At 41.3% G+C, this 16,428-nt stretch overlaps 1 protein-coding gene across 1 annotated transcript in view; it reads right to left on the bottom strand.

Moving 5' to 3' along the window:
- CHAT (choline O-acetyltransferase) overlaps positions 1–16,428 on the bottom strand; it is a 115,687-nt gene that overhangs the window by 44,650 nt on the left and 54,609 nt on the right. The window contains exons 8-11 of the mRNA XM_044299573.1: positions 13,738–13,907; positions 10,177–10,277; positions 2,513–2,641; positions 911–1,033 (exon numbers count right to left, since the gene is read on the bottom strand). Coding sequence (XP_044155508.1) covers positions 911–1,033; positions 2,513–2,641; positions 10,177–10,277; positions 13,738–13,907 — 523 coding nt within the window. The remainder of the gene's footprint in view (positions 1–910; positions 1,034–2,512; positions 2,642–10,176; positions 10,278–13,737; positions 13,908–16,428) is intronic.

The raw sequence follows: 16,428 nt of genomic DNA, 5'->3' as shown, positions 1-16,428 counted from the left end.
AGTGCCGTTACGCAAATTATGGAATGCACACGAACGCCAACCGTGTTTTGCGGATCCGCGATTTGCGGACCGCAAAACACACAACGGTCGTGTGCATGTAGCCAAAAGGCTGCTATTACTAAATGCAAGCCTTCTGACCACTTATAGGGCCAGATTTATCATGACTCTGACAGCTCACTCCACTTTCACATATGGCTAAAGTCAGTTTTAGCCAAATCAGATTTATGATCGGCCCTTTAAGACTGTAATAAATGTGGTTTGACGGTAGAGGTTTATCCGTCAGTAAGCAGCTTTACAAAAGTCGCACATCTTTACGAAAAAGTCGCACGTTTTTATGAAAAAGTCGCATGTTCTATTCAAAAGTCTCATAAGATAAGCATGGTCCTCACTGGAGTGAATTTGCGACTTTTTTGCGACTTTTTAAGTAGTCACAATAGTAAATCTGTCTACAGATTCATTTACATTAGAAAACACGCCCACTTTCAGAAAACTGGCGAGCATAGTGCAGAGCAGAAAAAAGTTGCAAATTTGTGCGCAGTTTTAGCGTTTGCGAATTTTTTGGGGACTTTTTCACTCCATTATTCTGACCTGAGCTAATGATAAATCTGGCCCATAGTGTACAAATGTCAGCAAATGTATTTCCCTTATGCATGATATATAAGTCCAAATCATGTATTTTTGCAATAATGTGGCTGCTTGATATGAGCTAATTCTAGTAAACCCAGAATACTTTACATAAGACCCCTTGTATTGTGAGCTGATATTTCTCAAGGGAATCTTTCACCGGTGACCTCCCTATCCCGCTATTTGCATGGACATGGGCATGTGAACCACAGCTATGTGTCTATGCAGACAGTCGCATTGGGAGGACGCTGGTAACAGATTCCATTTAAAAATACGTTTTACTCACCTATAAAATGCTAACTGTAGAGAAAGCTGAATAAAAGCATCCGGGCTCATCTTCTGCATTTTTATAAACTCTTTTCCATAACCTTTGAATCTATAGACTGTGAAATCCAGATTATTCACTATCCTGTAAAAAGACAAATAAAATAGGGCTTATGTACACAAACTTAGAACTACATCACCTCTTCCACTTACATAGCTTGTTGGCACATGTTCCCCTCAAAATTCAACCTAATTTATGAACCCTTTAAAAAAATATATTTTCTGCCCAAATTCTGAAGAAAAACAAATGTTGACCTCAATAAATGAGTTTGTTCTCCAAGCACCAGTTAAGGGCTGCATAGAGAATATTATATTTAATCATTGCTGACTTTGTGATCTGTGTAAACCCAGCAATCAGCCACATGATCACCAGGATTATTAAAAGGCATCTGTCAGCAGTTTTGAATCTATGAAACTGGCTGATCTGTTAGATGTGCACTTGGCAGCTAAGACATCTGTGTTGGTCCCATGTTCATATGTGTCCACATTGCTGAGAATGTTTTATTTTTTATATGCAAATGAGCCTCAGGGAGCAATGGGGGTGTTGTTATTACTCCTAGAGGCTCTGCTTTCTCTGCAACTGCCGCACCCCCTGTGCTGTGATTAACAGGGCCAGGCAGGGAAAGCATTATCATGCCTGGCCTGACTTCTCCTAAAGTCAATTAAAGTGCAGAGGGTGTGGTAGTTGTAAAGAGAGCAGAGCCTCTAGGAGTAATGGCAATGCCCTCGTTGCTCCTAGATGGTCATTAAACATAATTTTTCTCAATATATATGAACATGGGACCATCACAGATATCTTCAGCTGCCAAGTGCACATGTAACAGGTCAACTAGTTTCATAGGTACAAATCTGCTGACAGATGCCCTTATATTTTGTACATTGTGTTCCTCTGGTTTCACTAAAACATACATGGTGAATGGCAGAGATTAGCAATGGCACTCTAGCTGCTGTGAAACTACAATCCCACCATACACACTTGGCTGGGAGTTTGAAAGAAGGATTCTGGGAGTTGTAGTTTCAGAACAGTTGGAGTGCCGAAGGTTGCTGAACCCTGGCGTATGCGGTCAGCTTTATGTGCCTAAAATTACTGAAATGGTGGGCTTCTACCTTTGTGACCCCGATCCACAAGGTGAGGCAGTTAGTTTTTTCTGTAACACCTATTGAGTTGAATGGTAAGAGCGATATGAATGGCCACCTCTCCATTTAATCTTTGTCTGAATATGACTTTGGTGGGAAGAAGCCTGATGGGAAGGCAGTACTACCACCACCAAATGTATGTAACAAGCCTTAATAATATGGCTGTGTCTGTACATGTGGTAACTTATGGACAGGCCAAGTAGTGCAATATATTTTAAATGCAACTCAACGTTCAAGCAGATTAAACATGGCCGCAGAGGTGAGCTGTTTTTTATGAACCTTTGTAGCATTAAAAAATATAAAAAAATAATATCACTCAATTCTCTAGCCCTGTATCTCTCTTTTACTGTCAGTTAGAGTTGGTGCTAGTGGCAGATATATGAGGATAATCAATAAATCTTGTCTATCATCGCTATACAGTACATACCTTTGAAGTTTTTCAGCTGATGATGCTAAGTGGCCCTGAATTTCTGGGGAGCATTTCCACCTAAGCCTTCGAGGTGCAGGGAGTTCACTCACAGAGTCTGCCCTTACTAGTTTTTTGGGACTGTTTTTCCTGAAAATTTCAGAAAAGGAGAGATTTATTAGGGTTTTACTAGACTTTTTACCAAACAAGGAATGGGCAAAAATAACGGACACCCAAACCAGAGCCATAAACAATAATACAAGATCTTATCCTAAAAATCTGTATAATTTCACCTTAGACCTGATTCACACTGGCGTTAATAGTTCCAGCAGGATGTTCCAGTAGGGTAATAGCCTGCTGGATCCGTGACTACCGTGCGCTGCTGGAAGTCCATCTGGCCCTATTCACTATAATGGGGACCAGTGGAGATCTGGCCTAGCGATATGCCCCCAATGTCTGAGATGGGAATACCCCTTTAAGTTTAAGTTGTAATTTATTGATCAAACCCTATGTTCATTCTGTGCTTACAGGTCCAGTGGGCAGTCGTTGACCATAACCTTTCTTGTAGGAGTCTGCATACAGTGATAGCTGTCACTCACAGATAACCACTGTCCACTGGTCTCCTAAACCTAGAATGATTAGAGGTTTAAGGTCCTTTTACAGGGACCGATAATCAGGCAGATTACTGGGGGATGAGCATTTGTATAAATGATCATTCCCGATAATTGGCCTGTGTAAAAGGTGTCGGAAATCACCTGATGAACCAGCAAACCCTTCTTCATTGGGCGATCATATTGTTCTGCCGGCATTTAAAATCATGGTTCCTGTGTAGCTGCTTCATTCCTGATAATATGCCTGATGATCAGTGCATGTAAAAGGACCTTTAGCTCAATGAATTTCAAATTATGCTGAACCTTTTCTCACAAAACTTTATATCCTCCTTCCCTGACTTGCTGCCGGCAGAATGGACTGCTTTTCCAATGTGACAGGTTCCCTTTAAGGAAAAGTAATTTCCGACTTGATACCATTTGGGTCTTCATAAACTGCATTAATTACCTCCTAAGTTAATACTGTTTCTCATATGCTATAAGTCATGTGGAACATACAGCTTTTATTTAAAACAAAATTGTACTCCTTCACTTAGGCAGTTGAGTAAATTGTGTCTCTGACATTTAGCTGGTATTGTGGAAATGATGCACCTATGTTGGGAAGACCACGGGATTCAATGCAGCATTATATTTAGTCTTCCACTTACAAAGATTGCAGATTTCCGGATGAGAATATGTGTAATACCACTTATTCTGCCAGACGGTAAATGAACAGCAGAACCTACAAGGCTGTAATTTAAGCCATTCAGTCGGTAATACCATATTAATTTATTATTGCGATTGCTCATTACTTGTTATGAATTTTTGAGCGACTTATGGGGGCTTTATCCAGGATAAGTTTGTTAATCCTGTCGGGTAAAATGATGCTGTAGAACTACAGAGGAATATTATCCAGCGGTTCCAATGGAAGATGGAGAACAGTGATTTTACACAATAGGTAAAATTCAAGATTATATTGTGAGCAAAACACTTTATTACAAAAAAGGACAGTACAGAATTTTTATAGTATGCCAAAGATAGAAACAACGATAGTATCTTAGACTTGATAAAAGTAATTAGTGGGGGTTCAGCGGCTGGGAGCACTTTCCGTTTCATCAGGCTGTCCCATTATCAGGATTATGGGTGCTTTAAGACATGGCCTATGATTAAGAGCTTATTAAACACTATTGTGAGGAGACCCTTTTAAAGCGATTCTCTAGGAGTAGAAAAAGATGTCTGCTTTCTTCCAAAAAATAGCACCACCCCTGTCCACAGGTTGTGTGTGGTATTACAGCTGAGCCTCATCTACTTCAGTGGAGCTGCACTGCAATGCCAGAATCAAGCAATGGAAAGGTGTAGGGCTGTGTTTGGAATACAGCAGCCATGTTTTTCAAACCCTGGACAACCCCTTTAATCTTCTCAACGCTGCCCATATTTTATATGTTGACCGTCCAGGTGCAGTGCTTTATTACATAGTACCATACAGGATGTACATGTACAGCCGGTGATTGACTGAGTGGGCATTCTGGAGTGTCAAGCCGGGAATAGGAAGTGGCAGCGGCAGAGGATACGTGAGAGTCAGTATGGCTTCCTTTTTTACTTTCACACCTGCGTTATGGTCTTCCGGCATAGAGTTCCGTCGTCGGAGCTCTATGCCGGAAGAATCCTGATCAGGATTATCCTAATGCATTCTGAATGGAGTGAAATCCGTTCAGGATGCATCAGGATGTCTTCAGTTCCGGAACGGAACGTTTTTTGGCCGGAGAAAATAGCGCAGCATGCTGAGCTTTTTGCTCCGGCCAAAAAAACTGAAGACTTGCCGCAAGGCCGGATCCGGAATGAATGCACATTGAAAGGCATTGATCCGGATCCGGGCTTAAGCTAAACGTCGTTTCGGCGCATTGCCGGATACGACATTTAGCTTTTTTAGAATGGTTACCATGGCTGCCGGGACGCTAAAGTCCCGGCAGCCATGGTAAAGTGTAGCGGGGAGCGAGGGAGCAGTATACTTACCGTCCGTGCGGCTCCCGGGGTGCTCCAGAGTGACGTCAGGGCGCCCCAGGCGCATGGATGACGTGATCGCATGGCACGTCAACCATGCGCATGGGGCGCTCTGACGTCACTCTGGAGCGCCCCGGGAGCCGCACGGATGGTAAGTATACCGCTCCCCCGCTCCCCGCTCCTACTATGGCAACCAGGACTTTAATAGCGTCCTGGCTGCCATAGTAACACTGAAAGCATTTTGAAGACGGATCCGTCTTCAAATGCTTTCAGTACACTTGCGTTTTTCCGGATCCGGCGTGTAATTCTGGCAAGTGGAGTACACGCCGGATCCGGACAACGCAAGTGTGAAAGAGGCCTAAGCCACTGGGAGCTATATTTTTAAAACATAATACTGCTTGACAACAGTTTAGGCTTGTGTACAGTCATGAAAACCCCTTTTCATGAAGCTTGGGGCCCACAGTTCTTGTGCTGATGTCACCTCTAGAGCAGTGATCTACCCGAGGATCTGTGATGCTTACTGTATGTTGTATTTTACATTTAGTTGTTAGACTACTGGTTGCCTACTCTTGACGTGCGCTTTTTTTTTTTATTATTTTGTGATTTTTATTTAGTAAAAATTAACTTTTATTAAGTTTTAGTTTAATAAATGGTGAAAACGTATAACTAACCTACCTAAATTATTTAAAACTCTCATCAGTGGACCTTTGCGGTGCTGTACTGGATATATTCATCTACTGACAGCCGTTTGGCAGTGGCAACTGTAGCTTTGAATGGCTGGCTAATTGTTTTAATACCTGCTGAAATGGATACTTTGTATCTGCTAATGTCTAGCGGTTGCTAGCTACACTGTTAGCTGGCTGTACAGTATTGGTGCCTGTTGGCACTGTATTGTGAAGTTAGTGGTGGTGCAATTGCTGCGCTCGCTGCCTGCTACCTGTCTGAGACCTTCGATTCATACAGTTATATTCTGATAGCAGCACAGTCCTTTGCTATGCTGCCTTCTGGTGGCAGTGCAGTCACTTGCTAACCTACCAGCTGCTACTCGGTAGCCAGCACTCTCTAAATTGGTCCACTGTGACCTAAAATCTTAAGGGGGGGGGGGGGGGGGCAGCGCTTAAGATGTGTCTAGCAGCAGACACATCTCTAGAACAACTGTTAAGAGGAGACTGTGTGAATCAGGCCTTCATGGTAGAATATGAAACCACTGCTAAGGACAGGCAACAAGCAGAAGAGACTTGTTTGGGCTAAAGAACACAAGGAATGGACATTAGACCAGTGGAAATCTGTGATTTGGTCTGATGAGTCCAAATTTGAGATCTTTGGTTCCAACCACCGTGTCTTTGTGCGATGCAGAAAAGGTGAACGGATGGACTCTACATGCCTGGTTCCCACCTTGAAGCATGGAGGAGGAGGTGTGATGGTGTGGGGGTGCTTTGCTGGTGACACTGTTTGGGATTTATTCAAAATTGAAGGCATACTGAACCAGCATGGCTACCACAGCATCTTGCAGCGGCATGCTATTCCATCTGGTTTCCGTTTAGTTGGACCATAATTTATTTTTCAACAGGACAATAACCCCAAACACACCTCCAGGCTGTGTAAGGGCTATTTGACCATGAAGGACAGTGATGGGGTGCTGCGCCAGATGACCTGGCCTCCACAGTCACCGGACCTGAACCCAATCGAGATGGTTTGGGGTGAGCTGGACCGCAGAGTGAAGGCAAAAGGGCCAACAAGTGCTAAGCATCTCTGGGAACTCCTTCAAGACTGTTGAAAGACCATTTCCGGTGACTACCTCTTGAAGCTCATCAAGAGAATGCCAAGAGTGTGCAAAGCAATAATCAAAGCAAAAGGTGGCTACTTTGAAGAACCTAGAATATGACATATTTTCAGTTGTTTCACACTTTTTTGTTATGTATATAATTCCACATGTGTTAATTTATAGTTTTGATGCCTTCAGTGTGAATCTACAATTTTCATAGTACTGCTAGGTGTAAACCTAGCCTGTGATTTAGCTGGTAAATTCAATTAGTCATTAAGGCTGGGTTTCCCATTAATGTAATTTTATGCATGTAACGGATCTCCTGGCATCCCGACTGGGTACCTCCGTTCATGGATGCTCCTAGTGCTTCCCAAGGGCTCCAGAAAACACCTCAAAACCCCACATATCCCCATAATGTATACATCCATGGATAGCTCTGATCTGGGCGAACAACATATCCAAAAATCACCCAGACCCGAGCAGGGGTTCCCGAATTCCATGAAAGTCACATTTGACCATCCACAAGCATGGCTTTCCTGCCCAAAACAGTTCCACAGATTTAAGCTGTGCGGCCGGTCTGTCTTTTCCTTCAAAGTTAGTATATGGGCCATAATCCTGAGGCAAGAGGCTGGCAAACAGGCCCCTCCAAAACCCAGTGGCGAGGTTAGTTTCACCACAATGCAGTTTTTGTGCAGGAATGGATAATAAAGTGAGCACTTCTCCTCTTTTTGAATCCACTTCTGATTTGGGCATCGAAAAGCCTGAATTTAGAAACTCAGTCTAATAATTAGCTTAAATGTACTTACCTAAAAATTTTCAATTTATATGTCACAGACAACTGCTTCATTTTTAAACTTGACCAGAGCAAGAAAACTTCTGCATACTGCATCAATCTGAATGAGAGCCAGGTAAGGACTGGGACTGAAATTCAGTCCTGGCATTTTAAAACAGACAGGTCCAGTTGCTGTGCGGTGAATGTGAAATATGTTTGTGTGCCCGTGTACAGGGGCAGACACACTGCCTGTGCAGCTGGTTTGGCTGCACAGGGGCCCAGTGCAGGAGGGAAGCCCTTTCTGACTGGCGGCAGTGCCGGGAGAGATGAGCGCTTCCATTGTGGACGCGCTCATTTCTATATTCATCTGGTGCGGCGGGGCAGGGGAGAGGCGTCTCCCTTGCCTGTTCCTCTGATAGGCTGCAGGCCTAGTGCCTGTAGCCTATTAGAGGCCGCTGCAGGGGGCGCGATGACGTCACCGCACCTCCTGAGCCGTACAGCACAGGACACAGGACAGAAGAGGCCTGCATCACATCACTGAAAGCAGCAAGGAGGTAAGTATATGTGTTTATTGTTTTAATTATTTTTAGTATAGTATGGCAAGAAGGGGGGGGGGGGGCCCTATATACTAACACTTTATGGGGGGCACTATGGAGAAGGGAGGGAAGGAGCACTATGGGGTCATCTACTGGAGGCCCTATATACTGGCACATTATGGGGGGCACTATGGAGAAGTGGGGGAAGGAGCACTATGGGGGCATCTATTGGGGGCCCTATATACTGGCACACATAATGGAGGCACTATGGAGAAGTGGGGGGAGCACTATATGGCCATCTACTGGGGGCCCTATATACTGGCACGCATTATGTGGGACACTATAGAGAAGTGGGGGAGAAGAGCAATATGGGGGGCATTAAATAGGGGCATTTAATACTGCCACACAACGGGGAATTTTTTTTGTACATTATAAAGGAATGGGGGGGGGGGATTCTACTGTTCCACATTATAAAGAGAATTATTACTACTAGGAGCATTATTACTTCTGGGACACAATTACTGTTGGGAGCACTGTAGGAGCACTATTACTACTTAGTGCACTTTGGCACAGAATTATTACTATTGTTGGGATTTGGGGGAGCACTATTACTGGGGGGCACCCTGACACAGCATCAGCTTAGCACAATTATTTTTGGGAGACATTATGTTTACACTATTAGTGTCAGGGGCACTATTGGTGAGTGCAGTTATTTTTTAAAGCATTATGTTCCAATAATTATTGAAAAGCACTATCTGAGTGGTACTAGTATTTCCAGGGGGTTTATCTGTTCCTGCAGTATAGTCTTGGCCCACCTGACATTTGCCCGATGGACAGTCCTCCCCTGATTAGAGGAAATAAGCCTGGGCAGAGCATATGGTTGACAAAGTGTGAATTAATTTTAAAGTGCCTTGTATATTATAATTTTGTGTGCAGACACAGCGTTATTTTATATGTAATTGTTTTTAATAAATTACCACAAGGCATGTTCTAACATTGTAACACACTCAATTGAGACTAGATCCCTGAGTACTGATCTCATGTGCTGCTACATGGGTGATGTTTACATACTGTATTGACATATCTGTGTTTTTGGACCAGGGTATATACCGTATAAAATATAACATACTGTAACATATGGATAGCAATTAATGATACCATTTCTATAAATCAGCTCATGTTTCAGGTTTATTGGCTCTTAAGTATTAATGTAGGACTTTATTTTATTGTTTTCCTGAGAAACTGAAGAAAGATGGACCCTCACATGAAGCAAGCAATGATTTACAGATTCAGCAGACATCAGCATGTCATATATTTATTGTGATGATCTTATTCAGATAATGCCTTGTAGTGCTATGCTAATTAAAAAAGTAAAGAAAATAGAAAAATAAATATTATTGTAGCAGGTAAGTTTGTGCTACCTCCCTGACTAACCTTTTTATTAAAAATGTAAAATAAAGTTACTGAAAAGATTGTGTCATTTATCATTTGTGTATACTCTTTCAGATGAGTGTGCTCCCTCACAGGACTGCACGGCGTTCTGATTATTTATAATGCTGTGTGCCTCTGCCTGAGCTTGTTCCACAGAATTATACTGACATATTGCTTTCAGAATAATTATGGGGAGCCAGGTAATGCAGAGACACAAAGCATTAGAAATCATTATAATGCTGTGCGATATGTGAAACCGAGCAGTGTCCATGACTGGAAAACATGCTCCCACAGCTCATCAGAAAGAAGCCACATTCTGAGTAGTGTTGATCACGAATATTCGAATTTCGAATTTTTATCGCGAATATAGGTACTTCAAAATTCGCGAATATTTCGAATATAGTTATATTACCATGCCATTTTTTTTTCGAATATTCGACGAAATATCGCAAATTCGAATATGACCCCTGCCGCTCATCACTAATTCTGAGGACCAACAGAATAATATAGAAACCAGTACATTTCAATAAGAAGAAGACAGTGTAACATATAGCAATATCTACACGTATAGAAGAAGCATGGTGTGAACTCACATGTATTTCAGCAGGTGTTCTGTACACTGTACAAGGACTATTCCATCAAAGGGTGAATGTTCACATATGGTTCCACAAACTCCATCTCTGCCCACAACAAACTACAAAATGAGAAAAGAAAATGAATGTGGTAAGCCATCTAGGTAAAGCATTAAGGCAGTGATGGCTAACCTCCGGCACTCCAGCTGTGGTGAAACTACAACTCCCAGCAGGCCCCATTCATTTCTGTGCAGCCAAGCAAGTGTGCATCTTGGGAGTTGTAGTTTTACCACAGCTGGTGTTGGAGGTTAGCCATCACAGGGTTAGGCTACATGCACACGACCGTATTTTGTTTCAGTGTCCGATCCGTTTTTTTTGCGGATAGGATGCGGACCCATTCATTTCAATGGGTCCGCAAAAAACAAGGACAGCACACAGTGTGCTGTCCGCATCAGTATGTCCGTTCCGTTGCTCCGCTAAAAAAATAGTGCATGTCCTATTTTTTTCTAGTTTGCGGACAAGGATAGGCATTATTACAATGGATCCGCAAACAAAACGGATCCGCAAAAAAAAGGATGCCATACGGAATGTCATCCGTTTTTTTGGCGGAACCGCAATTTGCGGACCGCAAAACACACACGGTCGTGTGCATGTAGCCTTAGGGTATTGTGAACCCTCAATTACTTTTGCAGCAATTAATTATATTCATTCTGTGAATTGTTACTGAATGCTACTTGTTCAGGTCTGAAAAAACATACGTATAGAAAATATGGAATATCCAAAATAGTCCAAAATAGTCAATGTTAATTGCAGATCAAGTGAGTCTCAGTTTATCAGGATAAGGGCTCATGCACCACACAGCCGTAGCCGTTTTTGCGGTCCACCAAAAGACTGATACCAGCTGTGTGCATTCCGCATTTTATGGATCGGTATGTCCTGTCCTTTGTGGCCCTATTGAAATGAATAGTTCCACATGTGGACCAAATCTGCGGTCATGTGCATAAATCCTAACTGGATGAATTTCCACCTATTATCAATGCTCCAACACCGTTCCATTCAAACTTTCTAGCTGCAGTCTTGTGGCTCTGTGAAAGAGGGAATAGGGTTCCCCGTTCTAGGTATCAAGGGGGACCCTGTGGTGCCACGATCCAAAATTAACCAGTTGTCAAACATAAGGTGACAGTGACCTTTAATAGATAGTCATTTATTTATCTTTTGTTTGGGTCCAGTTGTATTTAGCTTCATTTCATTTTTTATTCACACTCAAAATTTAACAAGTATTGCAAGAAACAGAGCCTGTCATTTTGTGTGGTGAGCTGCTGAACAAATGGTGTGGGTATGTGCCTCTCCCTGAGAGTGAAGATTGATGCTCTACAGTCTAATATTTTATATTAGACTCATTGTCTGATGATGAAAGAACATAACCTGCATTATTATTACTCTGTTTCACTGTCTCTTTCTTCGGTGGGACCCAATCATCGCTATTTATACAGAAGGTTCTTCAGAGATTGCAGGACCTTTATTTCCTCTTTTTGTTACAGTTTGGACATCTGTTTGCTGTCAGATTGATTTTATATTATCTATATGTTAAGGGCAACATTGAAAAGAGTAGACTTTCATTTTAATATCACTGAATTTATTTTAGGTTAGGATGGATTTAAAATTGTATTTTTTTTAATTAAATTGGCAGCATTGGGTGAATCTATAAAAACTTGCAACACTGTTGTCTGAATATTTTAATGTAGATGTAGGGACCTAACACAGAATGTCTGCCCCGTGTCCTGTAATATTCCCAGTAATATGTAATGGGGGATAGCCCTAGTTCCCCCTTCTTCCATGGTGTTCCTTCTTATATTTGTTATTGCCCTGTTGGTGTGCCCCCCACTGTTATCTGTATATATATTCCAGTACTTGTACCGCTTGCTTGTTCTAAAATGTTGCCTATCTAACTTGTGATGGTTATTGGGCTGCTGTATCTGGTAGTGCCGCCAAGTTCTGCCAGAATTGTTGGCCATCAGGAGGTGTAGTGTGCTTGCCATGTACCTGCAGGAGAAGGAGTCCAGCATCAATGCAGGCCTACATAAGGCTTGATGGTGATGCTGGATAGTGAGATAGTGCAGACATTGCTCTGTGAAATTTCTATGTAGGGATAGAAGAAAAGGAGAGCATATCGTGTGGAGGAAAAGCTTCATAATTGGATTAGAGTAATTAGGGGATATAATAGGCCATCCTGTAATGTGTTTTCAGGTAGCCATTGAAACTGTTGGAGTTGGGAGTTGATTGGACTGGTAGAGCAGAAGGGTACAATCGCAACAGTACTTCTCCTGCATTACAGAGTGGAATGTTCTAGAGTTACAGTAAAGGGATTGTGCAGTGGATGAATATTTATGACCTACCCTCAGGATAGGTCATCAATATCATTTTAGCGGGGAAATCAGCTGTTTGAAGAGGTAGCGTTGCTCGTTTGAGCGCTGCTGACTCATTTAAAATTATAGAGAGTCGGACCCCCCACTGATCTGATACTAATGATAGGTCATCAATTTTAAGCCTCTGCACTTACCTTTAACAATATATTTTGGAACTATTTGCCACCATGTATTCAAAAGTTAAGCTACTGTTGCACTAGAATTTCAAATAACATCTGGTTCCTTAACAGAGATTGGGCCTCTTTTTAAAAGAACTTGGACTGTCCTCTGAAGACTTGGACACCTTCCTCCTACTGGTGTCTCAAATACTGAGAGAAGAGAGCACAGAGAGCTAACACAGCCAGGAGCAGTGTGCTGTCAGATGTAGCAGAATAGCCAGCTATGTACCAGAGTTTAATTAAGACTATTTAGGATTTATTTTTTATTTTGCATTTAAATAGCAAAAATTTTCAGTGCAAAGTTGTCTATAGCCTGCAAATCCTCTCACGACCCTCTAAAAACAGGTACATTCAAGGTCATACCGTATGTGATATGTGTGGATAGTGCTGGAGTAACATGCTAATGTGATTAATTAATCAAAGTTTCATAAAGTAAATGTATCATAGTGTGCACGTTTGTAAGTTTAAATGTGTTACATTATGTACAATTTAATCTCCACAAGGATAAATTAATAGATCCAGAGAACATTTGATGTGTTTTTCATAGGTTAGGAAAAGGAAATCTTTCTCATTTTAATGAGCTTTCATATACTGTACATGAGCCAATACCCTAGCAAACAAAAGGTCTAAGGGGATCTCATCTGATTACTTTTGTAATTTTGGAGCAGAGAACAGATGGAAGTGGTTCTTTTCCCACATAAATTCTCTGTGGTCCATTTTGCTATATGCATATTTGTCTTGAAACATCTGCGTATTTGCTTTTTGTTTATTACATATCTGAACAAAGTCCAGAATGAAATGGTTGACAAGATTAAACATATATAAAAGCACATTATTATTATTTTTATATTTTTTTTAAGTAGTACTATTTATTCAGAAATAGCTGCATATGAAATAATGGGAAGATGGCTAAATGTGCTGGAGACCAGATTCTTGGTAATACCCATTATAGTTAATGCAGCACAAGATATTAGTGGACCTATGAAATATGAAATTACCTGCATAGGTTTGTCATACCATCGATTGCCTCCATTTTTGTCATACCCTCCTCCATGAAGAAGTTGCAGAGCCCTGTTGGCTTCATTAAGCTCTAGCCCTGTTGGTGAATCCAGGCAGACTAGACACATACACCGCTCAATCATATCTAGAGAGTCACGGTTTGTGGAATCTGTAAAATAAATGTTAGGTGACCATTGAAGTAGAAGCAAAATGTCTCCACATTTGCCTGCACTGTCCACCATGCTTGACTGACGGTTACAGACACAGTTAAAAAAGTTTCATCCTTTTCTTTCCTTTACATACTGCCTTAGTTCATTTCCAAAGGTCTCCAATTTAGACAGCACCACGTTTGTCCACCTTACAGCTTAGACTAAACTGAGCTGCAATACCAGACATAACCCATGGACAGATGTGACTCTGTTTTTGGAAGAAAGGAACTATGCTTTTCTAATCCTGGACAACCTGTTAACATGGTTATACACTATAGATTTTGGATGGCTGAAAAAGCCAAATTAGCCTATTTTCTGACAACCATTAGCACCTTTTTGTGACACAAACGGGTGTGACAAATATGTCATGGCAGATATCTGTCTAATGTTGATCTGTTTTCGCATTTGTGTCCTGTCATTAAAAAGTCATTTAGGCCGAACAACAAATCTGCACCCATCAATAGAAGCCCAGTCTAAGCCACAGATCATTCCAGAGATCGATTGTCCGAACTGTCATTTGACTTCTCACATATCAGACGACAATCTTCACAGACAACCCATGAACGACAAGTCTGAAATCTCTAATTATGAACAGCATTATTCCACATTTCACATGTCCACTTTCAGTGTTCAAGTTGATTTTTGCCTTTTTATCCCTATCCTTTTGTCAGTAATGGGTTATTTACGGCTGCATATACTGTACTTTAAAACAAATAGCGTCTTTTTATATTGGTGGACCAAAAAATCGGTGTCACTTTTTCTAATGTGAAGTTAGAATGCAGTTAATACAGTATTTCTTATGAAAACTGTGAGTTTATCTGGTGGTAGCAGTTTTGGTGGTCTACCAAGTCTTGGATTGTTCTTAGGAGTTGCAATCCTTACCAAAATTCCCACAGAAAATAAAAACATGTAAATACATCCTAACGTTGTTAAATGCAGCATAACAGAATATAGCTTTTATGTGTAATATCCAGGTAGCATTATTTATACTCCTTCTTTGTACTTATAACTTAGTCTGGCCATACACACTAGATAACTGTTGACTGAACTCTTGTTTGGCCGATACCGATGTCTTTCATGACTCCCGGGCATATGTGATGATTGGGGAAAGGGATGAAAGCCACTGCCAAACAACACTCAAAATACTTAGTTTTGCAATCCAAAATACCCAGTCCTTATCTCCCTTCCAGTCAGCCTTTGCCCTTTAGCCTTAAGGCAGAGAACACTATAGACTTAAATGGTTGGCTGAACACGCCAAAATTGTTTGGTTCAGCCAACATAGATCAAAAGTTTATGACCAGCTTTACTGATTCCCAGGCAATATCAGCACTTTGTACCTAACAGATTGTAATTTTCAATAGGCAGCATCCTCTCTGCTTTTATTTCATTCTAATAGAAATGGTCAATAATATTTGTCATTTTTGTATGTGCATTTCTTCCTCTTCCTGCTTGTGGAGCTGTGAAATATGTTGGCACTATATAAAAAAGTGTTAGAATTATTGTAATAAGACGTTCACAGTTTTGTTACTGACCCATTATGAGCTACACATGGATTTCTTATTTTTAAGTTACTATGACTTTATGCTTATTAGTAGGTTTTACTCGATCATCTACAATATAAATAACTTAGTGCTTTTCTGTTCCTCTATTTGCTAAATTAATTGTATTTTACTAGATATTACCAGTTGGGATGTATTAAAATAGATATAATGAGATTCTTTAACCTGCATTAAAGGGGGATCAGTAGGTCATTGCATGCTTGAAATACACTATGGATCAGTTGGTAAATGTGGTAAATAAATACCTTATTGATCATTTAATAACTCTTTGTCCTTAGTTCACTTACACTCTGCTTTTTCATCATTCACCAAGCTCACTCTTAGGCCTCTTTCACACGGGCGTGAGTTTTTTTGCCCGGATAAGAGCCGGGTGCGTTGCGGGAAAATGCGCGATTTTTTCTGCGCAAGTGCAAAACATTGTCATGCGTTGCACTCGCGTGAGAAAAATCGCGCATGTTTGGTACCCAAACCCGAACTTCTTCATAGAAGTTCGGGCTTGGGATTGATGTTCTGAAGATTGTATTATTTTCCCTTATAACATGGTTATAAGGGAAAATAATAGCATTCTGAATACAGAACGCATAGTAAACCAGCGCTAGAGGGGTTAAAAAAAATAAAAAATAATTTAACTCACCTTAGTCCACTTGATCGCGAAGCCCGGCATCTCCTTGTGTCTCCTCTGCTGATGAACAGGACCTGGGGTGAGCTGCTCCATTAAATACAGGTTAAGGACCTTCGATGACGTCACTCCGGTCATCACATGGTACGTCACATGATCTTTTACCATGGTGATTCACCATGGTAAAAGATCATGTGATGACCGGAGTGACGTCATCGAAGGTCCTTAAGCTCTATTTAATGGAGTAGCTCACCCCAGGTCCTGTTCATCAGCAGCGGAGACACAAGGAGATGCCAGCTTCGC

Source organism: Bufo gargarizans, chromosome 6 (assembly GCF_014858855.1).
Source record: "Bufo gargarizans isolate SCDJY-AF-19 chromosome 6, ASM1485885v1, whole genome shotgun sequence".
Lineage (NCBI taxonomy): Eukaryota > Metazoa > Chordata > Amphibia > Anura > Bufonidae > Bufo > Bufo gargarizans.
The sequence above is the reverse complement of the archived record's forward strand: the minus strand, read 5'-3'. Positions and strand labels throughout refer to the sequence as shown.